The sequence below is a fragment of the Tachysurus vachellii genome, chromosome 20, assembly GCF_030014155.1.
Source record: "Tachysurus vachellii isolate PV-2020 chromosome 20, HZAU_Pvac_v1, whole genome shotgun sequence".
Classification (NCBI taxonomy): Eukaryota; Metazoa; Chordata; class Actinopteri; order Siluriformes; family Bagridae; genus Tachysurus; species Tachysurus vachellii.
The window spans coordinates 1,155,444-1,174,869 of NC_083479.1; the positions used below are offsets into that span (position 1 = coordinate 1,155,444).

The 19,426-nt window shown below is 39.9% G+C and overlaps 1 protein-coding gene across 42 annotated transcripts in view; it reads right to left on the reverse strand.

Annotated features, from left to right (window-relative positions):
* The window catches only part of LOC132862894 (protocadherin gamma-C5-like), a 212,980-nt gene that overhangs the window by 40,617 nt on the left and 152,937 nt on the right, over window positions 1–19,426 (reverse strand). For 2 of the 42 annotated variants that reach the window (XM_060895283.1, XM_060895259.1), the window contains exon 1: window positions 16,333–18,889. The exons of 34 other annotated variants lie outside the window; for them this stretch is intronic. In XM_060895283.1, the coding sequence (XP_060751266.1) occupies window positions 16,333–18,726 (2,394 nt within the window). In that variant the 5' untranslated portion in view covers window positions 18,727–18,889. Of the gene's footprint in view, window positions 1–1,364; window positions 3,928–9,231; window positions 12,272–13,006; window positions 15,800–16,332; window positions 18,890–19,426 lie in introns of those variants that run through there. 6 more of the 42 variants (XM_060895240.1, XM_060895265.1, XM_060895256.1 and 3 more) reach the window with 6 other exon arrangements.

A 19,426-nucleotide genomic window follows, 5' to 3' on the forward strand; every position in this document is an offset into this window, starting at 1 on the left:
AGATAAAATGAGCTTTCAGAATGAAAGAAAATGAGCCGATCTGTGTGTGCGTGTGTGTGTGCGTGTGTGTGTGAGTGTGTGTGTGAGTGAGTGTGTGTGTGTATTTTACAGAACATACACCAGTTTATAACGGTAGTAAATATTCAGTGCTGGTGTGTTATACTAGATATGAGAGGCAGTCAAAAATTCTACAGAATACTGAACTGTCAAAAATGTAATTTTTCTGTCAATAACATACACTGAATTTTCAGCTTCATGAAGACATAAATACAGTTCACCAAAATGACAAAGAAAGCTTTTTCTTTATATTAATATCCATGTAAAGATCCATAAAAAATTTTCCTGATCCACTCTAAAAACATCAACTTTTCAGGACCATGTGATCATGTTTCTTTAAGACCTCTAGACGGTGTCTCCATGGCAACCAGTATGACCTGGCACAGTCTCACTGCAGCAAGCAGCTCACTCAGATACACCCACATTGAAACAGAAGCAGTATAGTCCACTGTAGCACTGGCTCCAAAAATCCTGACCAAACTAAGGCTGCCAATATGAACAAAAACCAGGCTGTAGTCAGACAGATGTGTCATTAATGCAGCTGTGCCACTCCCAGTTCTCAATAGGCTTCAACAGAAAAACCCAATACAATTTGTTGATACTATTTACAGAACAAAAGGGCAGCTGAGAATTTTTACAAGACGTCTTCCATGTCTCCTTCAGTACAGATCAGTAATTCAAAGATCTCTGTATATAGTGTGACTCAGTGATAGATAACATTTAATACACTGCACAAATGAGAACACTGACTTATTTATTATATAGAAACATTCTGTCTTGGCTGGCCATTGAGTTTCCAAACAGTAAACATCTTCATGCTTATGTTTGATGGAATGACTGTAATACATTTAAAAAAAATCTGCAAAGAAAGGCCATTCCTGCAGCAGAGAAAGCACTAGAGCAGACTATTAGGGCAGTGTGTGTGTGTGTGTGCCTGTGTGTGTGTATGTCTGTGAGAGAGAGGGGGAGAGAGGAAATTGGGTCAGTGTAAGCCATGTAGTGATGTGTTTGAAGTAAAAGACAAACCTGCACTAATTTTATCACGTTCATACAAATTGTGCACCTTTTTTAAAATATCCAATACTGTTTTGAAATAATACTCTCAATAATATAATAATATAATATAATAATATAATATAACTCTCAATAATACTCTAAAACTCTCTCTCAATCCATATAAACAAAGATACTTTTTTCATACTATTTTCTGTTTAAATAGAAACACAACCAAGTTTGGGACTTCAGGATGGACCACATATTACCTGCGCACAAAGACTGCAATTAAAGCTCCTGGGAAGAAGTCTCACCTCTGAGAGCAGGTCAGTGTCCTCCACTTCCCTCTTTTCTCTCTGCACAGTGCCCATGAGACTCACATTCCCGAGTGTGTTTTGGCTGTATGGCCTGATGTTCTTTACATCACTCATCCTCGAGTCAGTGGTTCCGCACATCTCATAATTATACATGTGTTGCAAAGTGCCATCCGAATAGCTTGGTGGGTAATAAGGAATAACGGGAAGATTTGCTGCGGATTTATAGAACAGTCTATTCTGCCTCCATCTGTGTATTTTTACTGAAATGATTGCAATTATTGAAACAATGAACAGCACTGAAACAGCAGCCAGAGCTAAGATTAAATAAAAAGTCAGATTATCATTGTAATTGTTGTCACGAGCGAGGTCTGTGAACTCTGAGAGCACTTCAGGGAAAGTGTCAGCTACAGCTACATTGATGTTAACTACAGCTGAGCGAGACGGCTGTCCGTTATCCTCCACAACTACAGTGAGCTTTTGTTTCACGGCATCTTTATCGGTGACCTGACGCACAGTTCGTATCTCTCCATTCTGCGCTCCCACTTCAAACAGCGCCCTGTCTGTGGCTTTCTGGAGTTTGTAGGAGAGCCAGGCGTTCTGTCCAGAGTCCACATCAACAGCCACCACTTTAGTGACCAGATAACCGACATCTGCTGAACGAGGCACAATCTCAGCCACCACAGAGCCACCTGTCTGTACTGGGTAGAGGACCTGAGGAGCATTGTCGTTCTGATCTTGAATTAATATGTTTAATGTTGTGTTGCTTGACATTGGTGGTGAACCTCCATCTTGAGCTTTGACTTGAATTTTAAAAGATTTGAGTTGTTCATAATCAAAAGATTTTACTGCATAAATCACTCCACTGTCTGCATTTACTGAGATATAGGATGCCAGTGGTGCTCCATTTAACTCTCCATCTACAAGAAAATAAGACACTCTAGAATTCAGTCCCCAGTCTGCATCAGCTGCTTTAACTCTGAGAACAGACATGGAGGCTGCATTATTCTCAGCTATATACACATTATAGCTTTCCTGCTCAAACTGTGGTGCATGATCATTCACATCTGATAGTTTAATGGAGAGTAAAACATTACTTGAAAGTGCTGGGCTTCCAGAATCTACTGCCGTTATTGTGATGTTATAGTCTGCTATGTCTTCCCTGTCCAGTGCCGAAGCTGTCACGAGGTTATAGTAATTACTTAATGACGTCACAATTTTGAACGGAGTGTTAAGCTGAATAGAACACGTCACTCTGCTGTTGTCGCCCGAGTCAAGGTCTTGTATGTTTATCATGGCTACCACAGTGCCAGGTTCCGCGTCCTCGGAGACAGTACTAGAAAAAGACATGATTGCGATTTTCGGAGCGTTATCATTTACATCAATGACGTCAATCAGTATTTCGGCGGTGTCCGTCAGCCCTCCGTGATCTTTAGCCTGCACTTTGATCTTAAACTGCTTATGTTTTTCGTAGTCCACATCACCTGTAAGTTTTATCTCTCCAGATTCTGTGTCAATAGAAAACAAAGCTTTTTCAGTTGGAGTCGCGTGCTCAAAATAATACCGAACATCTTGATTTGACTCGTCGGCATCGGTCGCACTGACTGTCGTTATGACTGTACCTTTCGGTGCATTTTCAACAACAGATGTTTTATATAAGCGTTGTATAAACACAGGAGCGTTGTCATTAGCATCGAGCACTACAACGTTTATTTTCACAACGGCAGATCTCTGAGGTTTTCCGCCATCTAAAGCTGTCAGTGTCAAATGATGCTGCACTTTCTCTTCTCTGTCCAGTGCTTTCTGAAGAACCATTTCTAGATTTTTGTTCCCGTCCACGCCATTTTGAACATTTAAATTAAAATGATCAGTAGGCTGCAAAGTGTACTTCTGTAACGAATTTACACCCACATCTGGATCAATGGCACTGGCTAAAGAAAAACGAGCCCCAACGAGTGCAGACTCACTAATTTCCAGATTTATTTCGCTCTTCGGAAACACGGGTCTGTTGTCATTTACATCTAAAATGTCTACCGTAACGCGGTACAGCTCCATCGGGCTATCAAGGATCACCTCAAAACTGACACTGCATGCAGACATGTCTCCACAAAGCTGCTCTCTGTCTATCTTTTCCTTTACAACCAGCTGTCCTTTCTCTTTGTCCAGTCCCACATACTGATTGCCGTCCGCAGTGAATACACGCGCTTTCCCCGATACCAGTCTTTTCGGCTCGAGACCAAGATCTGTAGAAATACTTCCGATAAAAGAGCCAACGGCCATCTCTTCTGGTATTGAGTAACGAATTTGCCCGCTTACGAGGTTTGAAAACAGTACCAAAGCACATCCTGCCCACATCCGCAGTCTAAGCAGCCTGCCTTTTTCTCCCGTCTCCATTTCAAACGTTTCAGACGTCCAACAAAGGCAATAGTGAAATATCAAATAGGGAAATGATAGAAATATAATCCAAGATCACTTGTTCCATGAAACACTTCCCTCTGACTGCTAGTAGCTCTCACTAAAACGTCACTGAAATAGAGAAACGATAAAAGTGGGCTAGATTTAATGTATCGTGCCTCTTTATGTTGCTGTAAATACAGGAGCAAAATTCCATGAAATGGACAGCGACACTCAGGGTTCGGTTGGAGTATTACAGTTGTCTAGATGCAGTGCATCAGCGATTTGTCAGATTTAAAAAGAAAAAGGAAATGAGCAGGAAATATGGGCCATAATAATAATAATAATAATAATAGTTGTTGTTGTTGTTGTTGTTGTTATTATTATTATTAGTATTATTATTATTATTATTATTATTATTATTATTATTATTATTATTATTATTATTATTATAATAATTATAATAATAATAATACTAATAATAATAATTTTATATCTCATATGTTATTATGAAGGCCTATAGCACACACAATTCCTGTTCTTATGGAAATAAATTTATAAATTGTTGTTTAAAGTTGGTTGCTTGCTTGATTTTAAACTAGTACTTTACAAGGCAATCTCACCTCTGAGAGCAGGTCAGTGTCCTCCACTTCCCTCTTTTCTCTCTGCACAGTGCCCATGAGACTCACACTCCCGAGTGTGTTTTGGCTGTACGGCCTGACAATCTTTACATCACTCATCCTCGAGTCAGTGGTTCCGCACATCTCATAGTTATACATGTGTTGCAAAGTGCCATCCGAATAGCTTGGTGGGTAATAAGGAATAACGGGAAGATTTGCTGCGGATTTATAGAACAGTCTATTCTGCCTCCATCTGTGAATTTTTACTGAAGTGATTGCAATTATTGAAACAATGAACAGCACTGAAACAGCAGACAGAGCTAAGATTAAATAAAAAGTCAGATTATCATTGTAATTATTGTCACGAGCGAGGTCTGTGAACTCTGAGAGCACTTCAGGGAACGTGTCTGCTACAGCTACATTGATGTTAACTACAGCTGAGCGAGACGGCTGTCCGTTATCCTCCACAACTACAGTGAGCTTTTGTTTCACGGCATCTTTATCGGTGACCTGACGCACAGTTCGTATCTCTCCATTCTGCGCTCCCACTTCAAACAGCGCCCTGTCTGTTGCTTTCTGGAGTTTGTAGGAGAGCCAGGCGTTCTGTCCAGAGTCCACATCAACAGCCACCACTTTAGTGACCAGATAACCCACATCTGCTGAACGAGGCACAATCTCAGCCACCACAGAGCCACCGGTCTGTACTGGGTAGAGGACCTGAGGAGCGTTGTCGTTCTGATCTTGGACTGTAAGTTTTACTGTCACGTTACTACTGAGTGGAGGGGAGCCTCCGTCCTGCGCTCTGACATGGAAATGGAAGTCCTTTAACTGCTCGTAGTCGAAAGAGCGCACAGCGTTAATGATTCCACTATCAGCACTGACTGACACATACGATGACACAGGAAGTCCATTGACGTTGCTCTCTTCTAAAATATAAGACACTCGAGCATTCTGGTTGTAATCTGCATCACTGGCCTTCATTGTGAATATAGAGAGACCTGGTGTGTTGTTCTCCACCACATAGGCCTCGTAATTATTTCTCTCAAAAACAGGTGCGTTGTCATTAACATCTGATATGTGTAAACGGAGAGAAGTGCTGCTGGACAGTGAGGGAACTCCTTCATCAGAACAAGTCACAGTGATGTTATACTCAGCTTCTCTCTCTCTATCTAATTTATTATCTGTGTGCAAGCTAAAGACATAATTAGACGGTGATGTGATAGTAAATGGGATATTATCTGTTATAATACACTGAACTTTTCCATTTGCATCTGAATCCGGATCATTTACTTTGAACATTGCTATAATTGTACCAGAAACAGATTCTTCAGATATAGAACTGGACATTGATAGGATAGTTATAGATGGCTTATTATCGTTTATGTCTAACACATCAATTATAATTTTGCATGAATCGGAGAGGCCTCCATTATCTTTTGCCTGAATTTCAAGTTGATATTGGTTTCGCTTTTCAAAGTCAGCCTGCCCGTTTAAAATAACTTCACCGCTATACTGATCGACAATAAACAAATCTGACAAACGATCTACTGTTTTTGACATGTAGTATGTTACCCGTCCGTTAGAACCTTCATCCGCGTCAGAGGCGCTCACCGTGATTAATTTGGTCCCTTTAGCTGCATTTTCTATTAATGTAGCCCTATAGAGTTTCTGCGTAAAGACAGGAGCGTTATCATTAACATCTAGAACAGTGACGTGTATCTGTACAGTACCAGACAGAACCGGTTCACCTCCATCCATCGCAGTTAGTAACAATGTAAAGGTCTCCTGCTTTTCTCTATCGAGTGGTTTTTGTAAAATCATTTCTACACTTTTATCGACGTCTGCGTGATTTTGCAGTTCTAACACAAAATGATCTGTAGGTTTAAGTGAGTAGCTTTGAAGTCCGTTGGTACCGACGTCCGCATCCATTGCTCTCTCTAACATGAATCTCGCGCCCGTCATAGCCGACTCGCTTATTTCAAAACGAATTTCCTCCGTCGGAAAAACTGGAACATTATCATTAATATCCTTGATTTCGACTGCAATTGTGTACAGTTCCATCGGATTCTCAAGTATCATCTGGAGGTGCAGAGCACAATGCGTTATTTTTGCGCACAAAGACTCCCGGTCTATTTTTTCTTTTATAAGCAGCACACCTCTTTCTTTATTCAGCTCGATGTATTCCGTGGTATCTCCGGAAAATACACGCGCCTTTCCAGATTTGAGTCTTTTCAAATCTAACCCCAAATCTTGAGCAATATTTCCAACCATCGAGCCTTTCGCCATTTCCTCTGGTATGGAGTAGCTGACCTGCCCGAGCACGAAGCGAGAAGAAAGGAGGATGAAAAACAATACCGTGTGCCACATCACTGCGTCTGCCATTTTCTCAGCTAATCAAAGAGCCACGGAAAAATCCTCATTTAGTTTTGACTTCTAAATACGACAATATTCACCCGGAGAACCGCTCTCTAATATCGCAGACTGCACTGAAAACGATTGACAGACGGCGTATAAGTATGTTTTTTTCCAGTATGGTCTTTCTTCCTCCCCTTTCGGTGGGTTGGTGTGTGTGTGGGAATCGGAAACAAACGCGAGGCTACGTTGATAAACAGCGGCCCTTTGAGTCACTACTAGGAATCACACACTGATTAAATATACGTTCTAAAAAGTAAACTGAAATAACTTTATTTCTGATATAATTATGGTCAACGCTGCATCGGATAAAAAGGTCTTAATTTTCTTGTAATTTGTTAACAACATGGCACTATGTGGCAAAACTAGCGCCTCTCCATTTATTGTACGACAGAACAACAAGGATGCTTTTTAGTCAGGATATAATGAAAAAGAAGCGTGTAACAGGTTAAATATGTTGTGGCTCCTTTAAGAGCAGAGCGGCATTTTTGGGAACAGTCTGCCGCCGCATTTTTAATGAGTACTGCACGTGTGCAAGACCGATGATTACTTGTTTATTATTTCTGTTGCTCATTTTTAAGTTATCTTCTTATTGACAAATAACGCTGTTGCCAGGAGAATAAAGCACGAGTTGTGGAACGAGACCTGTCTGTGTTTTGGCTGATTGCTGTTGCAACTGGAGTTAGGCGAGTAGTCTCTTGACCCTGACTCAACGCGTTACAAGCGAAAAAATGTACACTGCAAGTGGAAGAACACGTCCTGGAGTTCAAAACTCACATATATATAGATTTTTTTTTAACTAAAATATGATGTTGATTTTAAAATAGGTATTAGCTGAGTATGATAAATGAATGACCAGTTTAAAATTCGCTGTCCAGAACACGTGGTCCTGAATATGTCCAGAAACACCATAAACATATAATGTTTGCATAACATATATATGTCTATATAAATAGTTATATCTATATCTATATCTATATCTATCTATCTATCTATCTATCTATCTATCTATCTATATATATATATATATGGTAGGTATATATATATATATACATATATATATATATATATATATATATATATATATATATATATATATATATATATATATATATATATATATATATGTATATATGTATATATAAACCTACCATATAGACTTAGCAGTATAGCGTTTATAGCTGTTTTTAGCTGTTTTCAAACTGATGACAGTGAGCAAAGGCTGAGCTTTAAGAAATCATCATGGTGTATTTTGTCAGATCTTTACGTGATGGATAATCTGGAGTCTGGAGTGTATTAGGAAAAAACCCTTACCATTTCAGCAGAATTAGAGTCTTCTAGAAAAAGATTTTCTCTAATCTTGTGGTGCATAGTTTCTGTAAAACTGCGGTCCATGACTAACACACTCTGTCCTCCGAGTGTAGAATATTTACAGTCACTCTTCCTCAAGTCAGTCGTCATACAAGCATCATAATTATACATGTGCGGCAGAGTTCCAGTAACTCCTGTGTCTGTGTAACCGGGTGGAAGCCTTTCTTTCTCTGGTCTGAGGTTTGCTGGATATGGGACACAACCACGCAAAGTCATAGCTTCCTTGATAAACAGCACAAATTACACATTGATTTAATAGGAAGTTTAAATAAAAATTGTTATAAGTTTGAAGAAATATTTAAGTCCAAATTTCATTCTGATAAACAATGTATCTGTCCGACGGTTGTTTATTTCAGTTCTTTCTTTCTACAAGTTACTTATTTATTTTAACATTATGACAGTTTTCAGCAAAAGAATCATCTGAAGAATTTCTTAGCCTGTGACAGCCTTATTTTAGCTAATAATCAAACACCATGATTATTTTCATTGGCTTCATGCACCTATCCTTTGAAGCAGGCACAGTGTGCACAAAACAGAAATATGTGACATAGAGAGACAAATTGATCTTTTTTACACCACGAGAGTAAATTGCACATTATCTCTGCGTTTTCAAGTTTTGTGTTCTTTTCGGGTATGGGTGGGTTTCACTGACAATTCTGTAATGCATCAGTAAACAAAGTTCAGCCAAGATCTCACGCCCGCTCAAAAATTCAATGATCTTGCGTCTGCAGCAGCTCCTGCTGTATATTGAAATATGTCAGGCTTACAACTGACCAAAACAGCATAAATCTCCAAAAATGCTATTATTTATAATATAAAATCCATTTGGCTCATCAATTTGAGGGTCACATGCCCTCTCAGATTGAATAGGCATTGATTCAATACTCAGATTGAATAGACTTCCTTGGAAGTAACAAGGTTGAAGAAAAATGAGGAAAAAAATGTAATGCCGTGGGTGAAGAAAAGTATCACAACTGAAAATGACATTGGAAAATCGACGTATTATATTCTTATAGTCTTTGCAAGATGGATAATCTCAAGAGAAAAGTGTATTTAAAGCAGATGCTTACCATTTCAGGAAAACCAGGATTTTCAAGAAGATTATTTTCCTTCATTGCACGCTGCATAGTTTCTGTAAAACTGCGGTCCATGACTAAAACACTCTGTCCTCCGAGTGTAGAATATTTACAGTCACTCTTTCTCGAGTCAGTCGTCATACAAGCATCATAATTATACATGTGCGGCAGAGTTCCAGTAACTCCTGTGTCTGTGTAACCGGGTGGATAGTACGGAATAACTGGGAGATTGGACTGATAGAAGATGCGCGATTGTCTCCACCTGTAGATCTTTACTGAGATTATAACTACTACAGTCGTGATGAAAAGGAAAGAAACAGCAGCTAATGCTAACACTAAATAAAAGGTGAGGTCGTCATTATATTGTTTGTGGAGCGTAAAGTCTGTGAACTCTGAGAGCACTTCGGGGAAAGTGTCCGCTACAGCTACATTGATGTTAACTACAGCTGAGCGAGACGGCTGTCCGTTATCCTCCACAACTACAGTGAGCTTTTGTTTCACGGCATCTTTATCGGTGACCTGACGCACAGTTCGTATCTCTCCATTCTGCGCTCCCACTTCAAACAGCGCCCTGTCTGTGGCTTTCTGGAGTTTGTAGGAGAGCCAGGCGTTCTGTCCAGAGTCCACATCAACAGCCACAACTTTAGTGACCAGATAACCCACATCTGCTGAACGAGGCACAATCTCAGCCACCACAGAGCCACCGGTCTGTACTGGGTAGAGGACCTGAGGAGCGTTGTCGTTCTGATCTTGGACTGTAAGTTTTACTGTCACGTTACTACTGAGTGGAGGGGAGCCTCCGTCCTGCGCTCTGACGCGGAAATGGAAGTCCTTTAACTGCTCGTAGTCGAAAGAGCGTACGGCATTAATGACTCCACTATCAGTGCTGACTGACACATACGATGACACAGGAAGTCCATTGACGGTGCTCTCTTCTAAAATATAAGACACTCGAGCATTCTGGTTGTAGTCTGCGTCACTGGCCTTCACTGTGAATATAGAGAGACCTGGTGTGTTGTTCTCCACCACATAGGCCTCGTAATTATTTCTCTCAAAAACAGGCGCGTTGTCATTAACATCTGATATGTGTAAACGGAGAGAAGTGCTGCTGGACAGTGAGGGAACTCCTTCATCAGAGCAAGTCACAGTGATGTTATACTCAGCTTCTTTCTCTCTGTCTAATTCATGATCTGTGTGCAAGCTAAAAAAATTATTGGATGAAGATGTTATAATAAACGGAATATTATCAGTAATAAAACACTGAACTTTGCCATTTTCACCTGAATCCGGATCATTTACGTTGATCATTGCAACAACAGTCCCAGAAGGAGATTCCTCTGTTATTGAACTGGCCATAGACAAAACAGTGATGGTGGGTTTATTGTCATTTATGTCCAACACATCAATTATTACTTTACATGAGTCCGATAGACCTCCTTGGTCCCTGGCTTGTACATCAAGTTCATAATGGCTTGTTTTTTCAAAGTCAGCCTGTTGTTTTAATATCAACTCTCCGTTATTCGGGTGCATAATAAACATTTCATTCACTTCCTCCTCTTTGTTTGAAATGTAATACGTCACCTGTCTATTTGTTCCTTCATCAGCATCAGAAGCTCTCACGGTTGACAATTTCGTGCCTTTCGGTGTGTTTTCATATACTGAGGCTTTATATAATTTCTGCGTAAAGACAGGAGCGTTATCATTAGCATCTAGAACAGTGACGTGTATCTGTACAGTACCAGACAGAACCGGTTCACCTCCATCCATAGCAGTTAATAATAATGTAAGCTTTTCCTGCTTTTCTCTGTCGAGTGGTTTTTGTAAAATCATTTCAACGGGTTTTCCACCACCCGCGTTGTTTTGTAAATCTAACACAAAATGATCTGTAGGTTTAAGTGAGTAGCTTCGAAGTCCGTTGGTACCGACGTCCGCATCCATTGCTCTCTCTAACATGAATCTCGCTCCCGGTACAGCCCACTCGCTTATTTCAAAACGAATTACTTCTGTCGTGAAAAATGGCGCATTATCATTAATATCCGTGATTTCTACAGTAATTGTATACCGCTCCATCGGGCTCTCTAGAATCATTTGTAGATGTAAAGCACACGGAGTCTTTTTCGCACAAAGCGACTCTCGGTCTATTTTCTCTTTAATGAGAAGCGAGCCCCTCTCTCTGTTCAGTTCTATATATTCCATGCTGTCCACCGTATAAATGCGCGCTTTCCCCGATTTCAGTCTTTTAATATCCAAACCCAAATCCTGAGCAATATTTCCAACCTTCGAGCCTTTCACCATTTCCTCCGGTATGGAGTAGCTAACCTGCGCGAGCACGGAGCGAGAAGAAAGGAGGATGAAAAACAATACCGTGTGCCACAACACTGCGTCTGCCATTTTCCCGGCGGTACAGAAGATCCGCAGAAATAAAATCCTAGTTCAGTTTGAAATCTTTGATATCCGTACACATCCACTAAAAATCCGCGCTATGTTTTTGGGAAACGCCTTTTAGAAACAAATGTTCAACACCGTTTGCAAAAAATTCTATTCTACAACGAAGCCTTTCTTTTTCTGGTCTGAGGTTTTCTAGGGCTGGGTATGGGACACAACCGCGCAAAATCAAAGCTCCCTTGATAAACAGCGGCCCTTTGAGTCAAAATCAAGCATTACACATTGATTTAAAAGGAGTTTTAAACCTGTAAATCGAAACACGTTTAAATTTATCAAAAGCAACGTTTTTTTCCGGCAGAAGGTTATACTATTATTTTATTGACTTCTTTAATTTAAATAAAAGATTTTACGTTCTCAGAAAGAACATCATTAAGTTTCTGCTTTGTGAATATCATCTAAACATCTCATTGTCTTATTTCTGCGAAGAATAAATCATTTCAGGTGTTTTTAAGGTGAGAAAAATATCTGTGTAAAATTTGCTACCATCACATGAGTTGGAGTTGACAGCACGTGCATAAAGAATTCTGATCACCATAAAGATGTGTTTGCCAGATATGATCTATAATTTTATAGAAATCCAAATGGGCATTAGGCCTGAGTTCAGTACGGCGAGTTGTGTCGCTGTCCGGAACAAATGGTTCTGAAACGATCTTACACTAACAATAGAAAATCTGTTTAACATACAACAAACACCATGTAATTATTTAGCTATTTCCTCTTTGATGGAGTCAATTTATAAACAATACACAAACCACCAGATCCATTTTTGTATTCATATTTTAAAGTGTAACATATACTGTCCGTGTAAAAATAACATCATACTCTCCTGATGTCATACTATAAGAGTACTGGTTTTATACTAATCCGTAGACATGTCTGAGTTTAATTTAATAAAGATATCACTAATATTCTTTAAGCATATCTTCATCTTCACATTCCTGAAATAGTCTTTTGCTCTTTTAAAAAGATGTGTGGACAAAATTGATCTTGTGCAGTTATTAACAAATAGAAAAACACAAAATAAGTGATTTTGTTTTTTTATGATAACTGGATAACTTGCAAAATTGTTTGATGTTTAAAAAAAATCAGATCAATATTTTGTAACACTCCTAGTTACTTGTGTTGTCATGAAGAGTTTAACATCACCAGAAAAATGTACGTTTACAGAACAGAATACTGATCAGTGTAGGTTAATGGACTCTTGTCCAAAACAGTTTAAAAAGTAGCAATAAGAAAATGATCATGTATATCATTATGTCGCATTTGCAGGTTGTTCACTATATAAATGCTTTACTAAAGTATCAAAGCTATAAATATCCCTTACCAACTCTGGAGAATCAGCATCATGTAGAAGATTATTTTCCTTCATCGCTCGCTGCATAGTTTCTGTAAAACTGCGGTCCATGACTAAAACACTCTGTCCTCCGAGTGTCGAATATTTACAGTCACTCTTCCTCGAGTCAGTCGTCATACAAGCATCATAATTATACATGTGCGGCAGAGTTCCAGTAACTCCTGTGTCTGTGTAACCGGGTGGATAGTACGGAATAACTGGGAGATTGGACTGATAGAAGATGCGCGATTGTCTCCACCTGTAGATCTTTACTGAGATTATAACTACTACAGTCGTGATGAAAAGGAAAGAAACAGCAGCTAATGCTAACACTAAACAAAAGGTGAGGTCGTCATTATATTGTTTGTGGTGCGTAAAGTCTGTGAACTCTGAGAGCACTTCAGGAAAAGTGTCCGCTACAGCTACATTGATGTTAACTACAGCTGAGCGAGACGGCTGTCCGTTATCCTCCACAACTACAGTGAGCTTTTGTTTCACGGCATCTTTATCTGTGACCTGACGCACAGTTCGTATCTCTCCATTCTGCGCTCCCACTTCAAACAGCGCCCTGTCTGTGGCTTTCTGGAGTTTGTAGGAGAGCCAGGCGTTCTGTCCAGAGTCCACATCAACAGCCACCACTTTAGTGACCAGATAACCCACATCTGCTGAACGAGGTACAATCTCAGCCACCACAGAGCCACCAGTCTGTACTGGGTAGAGGACCTGAGGAGTGTTGTCGTTCTGATCTTGGACTGTAAGTTTTACTGTCACGTTACTACTGAGTGGAGGGGAGCCTCCGTCCTGCGCTCTGACACGGAAATGGAAGTCCTTTAACTGCTCATAGTCGAAAGAGCGCACAGCGTTAATGACTCCACTATCAGCGCTGACTGACACATACGATGACACAGGAAGTCCATTGACAGTGCTCTCTTCTAAAATATAAGACACTCGAGCATTCTGGTTGTAGTCTGCATCACTGGCCTTTACTGTGAATATAGAGAGACCTGGAGTGTTGTTCTCCACCACATGGGCCTCGTAATTATTTCTCTCAAAAACAGGCACATTGTCATTAACATCTGATATGTGTAAACGGAGAGAAGTGCTGCTGGACAGTGAGGGAACTCCTTCATCAGAGCAAGTCACAGTGATGTTATAGTCAGCTTCTTTCTCTCTGTCTAATTCCTGATCTGTCTTCAGTGTAAAAACTGTGTTAGATGGAGATGTGATAGAAAATGGAATTTTATCATCGATTCCACAGTGAACTTTGCCATTTGTTTCAGAATCTGGGTCATTTACATTAATCATTGCAACAATATTTCCTATTTGTGAGTTTTCTGCTATGGAACTGGCCATAGATAGAATAGTAAGAGTTGGTCTATTGTCATTTATGTCCAACACATCAACCATTACCTTACATGAATCTGAGAGACCACCTTGATCCCTGGCTTGAATGTCAAGTTGATAATGAGTTTTAGTTTCATAGTCAATTTGTCCTTTTAGTGTTATTTCACCATTAGCTTCATTTATGTTAAATAGATCTTTCATAGTTTTATCTGTGTTTGACATATAATAAGTCACCTGTCCATTTGTTCCTTCATCAGCATCAGATGCGCTCACGGTTGTCAATTTAGTGCCTTTTGGTGAGTTTTCCGTTATTGAAGCTTTATATACCTTTTGTGTAAAGACCGGAGCGTTATCATTAGCATCTAGCACAGTGACGTGTATCTGTACAGTGCCAGACATCACTGGCTCGCCTCCATCTATGGCAGTTAATAATAATATAAGTTTTTCCTGCTTTTCTCTATCGAGCGTTTTTTGTAAAATCATCTCTACATTTTTACCTCCGTCTCCATGAGTTTCCAATTCTAAAACGAAATGATCTGTCGGTTTAAGTGAGTAGCTCTGAAGTCCGTTGGTACCGACGTCCGCATCCATTGCTCTCTCTAACATAAATCTCGCTCCCGGTACAGCCGACTCGCTTATTTCAATCCTGATTTCTTCCGTCTGGAAAAACGGAGCATTGTCATTTATGTCCGTGATTTCTACAGTAATTGTATACAGTTCCATCGGGTTTTCAAGAATCATTTGGATATGTAGAGCACACGGAGTCTTTGTTGCGCAAAGCGACTCTCTATCTATTTTTTCCTTTATGAAGAGCATTCCTCTCTCTTTATTTAACGCAATGTATTCCGTGCTGTCCACCGTATAAACGCGTGCCTTCCCGGAAATTAGCCTTTTTATATCCAAACCCAAATCCTGAGCAATATTTCCAACCATCGAGCCTTTCGCCATTTCCTCCGGTATGGAGTAGCTGACCTGCGCTAGCACGGAGCGAGAAGAAAGGACGATGAAAAACAATACCGTGTGCCACATCACTGCCATTTTCTCCGCGTCGCCGGAGATCCTCAGAGCGAAAAATGCCATCCAGGATTAATATTGTGGCAAAGAGTGTAAATCCTCCGTCAACCCGTTTACAAGAGTAATGAAATAGGAAAAAAGATTCCGATAACCGCGCACACGTAAATGAGACGCCAAATAAAACCCTTTCTTTCTCTCAGGTCTAGGAGTTGCTGTGGCTGGGTGTGAGTCATTAACGCGAAAAATCGACGTTTCCTTAATACACAGCGGCCCTATGAGTCAAATGCAAGTACTGCAGACGGATCTGATCACCTGATTAAGACATTTAATTAGGAATTGCATTTATATGTTTATATGCGCATTAATAAAAGAAATTGTATGCTGACGGAATCGTGATCATCATAGAACAGAAAACTAAAAATATTTTTCTATTATTTTCTTTCTTTTCATCTGTTTTAATATGCTTTTTAATTTTATCATCCTTACTTTGGCCAATAAATAAATCAATTAACACATAAATACAACAACCTGAATTAGAATGTACATTTCTAGTAAATGTCTGTGGGAGAGAAAAAAATAGCAATACGAATGACAAAATTTTCGGAATAACTAATAATTAAAAAGAAAGAAACATACAAATGAAAAACAAACAAAAGCACCCCGGGAAGTTCAGCGACTATCCTACAGTAAACCCATTAAAAAACCTGAAAAAAAAAGAAACGTCATGTGAAATTGTCTCCAAAATAAGTGACGATAAAAATGAGTACATTACAGTCTACCAGATAATGTCTAACAGTCAATAGCAAGTATTTAAATCCTGCAGGGGATCAAAAATACACTCAGCGATAAAATATTTTACCATACATGGCGGTTCTGTTTAAAGGAAGTCCGAACGTATGTTGTTTCAAAGCACCGTATGAATAGTGTCGGGGTGAGACTGTATAATAACAAGGTCTTACCATTTCAGGAGAATCAGAATTTTCCAGGTCACATTGTTTCATCGCGCGCTGCATAGTTTCTGTAAAACTGCGGTCCATGACTAAAACACTCTGTCCTCCGAGTGTAGAATATTTACAGTCACTCTTCCTCGAGTCAGTCGTCATACAAGCATCATAATTATACATGTGCGGCAGAGTTCCAGTAACTCCTGTGTCTGTGTAACCGGGTGGATAGTACGGAATAACTGGGAGATTAGACTGATAGAAGATGCGCGATTGTCTCCACCTGTAGATCTTTACTGAGATTATAACTACTACAGTCGTGATGAAAAGGAAAGAAATAGCAGCCAATGCTAATACTAAATAAAAGGTGAGGTCGTCATTATATTGGTTGTTAAGCGTAAAGTCTGTGAACTCTGAGAGCACTTCAGGGAACGTGTCCGCTACAGCTACATTGATGTTAACTACAGCTGAGCGAGACGGCTGTCCGTTATCCTCCACAACTACAGTGAGCTTTTGTTTCACGGCATCTTTATCGGTGACCTGACGCACAGTTCGTATCTCTCCATTCTGCGCTCCCACTTCAAACAGCGCCCTGTCTGTGGCTTTCTGGAGTTTGTAGGAGAGCCAGGCGTTCTGTCCAGAGTCCACGTCAACAGCCACCACTTTAGTGACCAAATAACCCACATCTGCTGAACGAGGCACAATCTCAGCCACCACAGAGCCACCGGTCTGTACTGGGTAGAGGACCTGAGGAGCGTTGTCGTTCTGATCTTGTACTGTAAGTTTTACTGTCACGTTACTACTGAGTGGAGGGGAGCCTCCGTCCTGCGCTCTGACGCGGAAATGGAAGTCCTTTAACTGCTCGTAGTCGAAAGAGCGCACAGCGTTAATGACTCCACTATCAGCGCTGACTGACACATACGATGACACAGGAAGTCCATTGACGGTGCTCTCTTCTAAAATATAAGACACTCGAGCATTCTGGTTGTAGTCTGCGTCACTGGCCTTCACTGTGAATATAGAGAGACCTGGTGTGTTGTTCTCCACCACATAGGCCTCGTAATTATTTCTCTCAAAAACAGGTGCGTTGTCATTAACATCTGATATGTGTAAACGGAGAGAAGTGCTGCTGGACAGTGAGGGAACTCCTTCATCAGAGCAAGTCACAGTGATGTTATACTCAGCTTCTTTCTCTCTGTCTAATTCATGATCTGTGTGCAAGCTAAAAAAATTATTGGATGAAGATGTTATAATAAACGGAATATTATCAGTAATAAAACACTGAACTTTGCCATTTTCAGCTGAATCCGGATCATTTACGTTGATCATTGCAACAACAGTCCCAGAAGGAGATTGCTCTGTTATTGAACTGGCCATAGACAAAACGGTGATGGCGGGTTTATTGTCATTTATGTCCAACACATCAATTATTACTTTACACGAGTCCGATAGACCTCCTTGGTCCCTGGCTTGTACATCAAGTTCATAATGGCTTGTTTTTTCAAAATCAGCCTGTCCTATTAACGTTAATTCTCCGCTATTCGCCTGTATAATAAACATTTCATTCACTTCTTCTTCATTGGTTGAAATATAATAAGTCACCTGTCCATTTGTTCCTTCATCAGCATCAGATGCGCTAACTGTCGTCAATTTCGTGCCTTTCGGTTTATTTTCGTACAATGAGGCTTTGTATTCTTTCTGCGTAAAGACAGGAGCGTTATCATTAACATCTAGAACAGTGACGTGTATCTGTACAGTACCAGACAGAACCGGTTCACCTCCATCCATAGCAGTTAATAATAATGTAAGCTTTTCCTGCTTTTCTCTGTCGAGTTGTTTTTGTAAAATCATTTCAACGGGTTTTCCACCACCCGCGTTGTTTTGTAAATCCAACACAAAATGATCTGTAGGTTTAAGTGAGTAGCTTTGAAGTCCGTTGGTACCGACGTCCGCATCCATTGCTCTCTCTAACATGAATCTCGCTCCCGGTACAGCCGACTCGCTTATTTCAAAACGAATTTCCTCTTTCTGGAAAAATGGCGCATTATCATTAATATCCGTGATTTCTACAGTAATTGTATACCGCTCCATCGGGCTCTCTAGAATCATTTGTAGATGTAAAGCACACGGAGTCTTTTTCGCACAAAGCGACTCTCGGTCTATTTTCTCTTTAATAAGAAGCGAGCCCCTCTCTCTGTTCAGTTCTATATATTCCATGCTGTCCACCGTATAAATGCGCGCTTTCCCCGATTTCAATCTTTTAATATCCAAACCCAAATCCTGAGCAATATTTCCAACCTTCGAACCTTTCACCATTTCCTCCGGTATGGAGTAGCTAACCTGCGCGAGCACGGAGTGAGAAGAAAGGAGAATGAAAAACAATACCGTGTGCCACAACACTGCGTCTGCCATTTTCCCGGCGGTACAGAAGATCCGCAGAAATAAAATCCTAGTTCAGTTTGAAAATCTTTGATATCCGTACACATCCACTAAAAATCCGCGCTATGTTTTTGGGAAACGCCTTTTAGAAACAAATTTTCAACACCGTTTGCGCAAATAATATCCTACAGTGAAGCCTTTCTTTCTTTGGTCAGAGGTTTTCTAGGGCTGGGTATGGGACACAACCGCGCAAAATCATAGCTCCCTTGATAAACAGCGGCCCTTTGAGTCAAAATCAAGCATTACACATTGATTTAATCGGAATTATAAACCTGCATATCGCAAAACGTTTAAATTAATCAATAGCAACCTTTTTTTCTGGCAGAAGGTTATACTATTATTTTTTCCTCATTTAATTTAGATAAATAACTTTGCATTGCCATGAAGAACATCATTATGTTTCTGGTTTGTAAATATCTTCTAAACATCTCATTGTCTTATTTCAGCAAAGAATAAATCATATTTGCTACCATCACATGAGGTGGAGTTGACAGCATGTGCATAAAGAATTCTGATCACCATAAAGATTTTTTGCCGCATAAGATCTATGACGTTATAGAAATCCAAATAGGTATTAGGCCTGAGTTCAGTATGGCGAGTTGTGTTGCTGTCCAGATCAAATGGTTCTGAAATGATCCTACACTAAGTATAAAAAAATCAGTTTAAAATATAA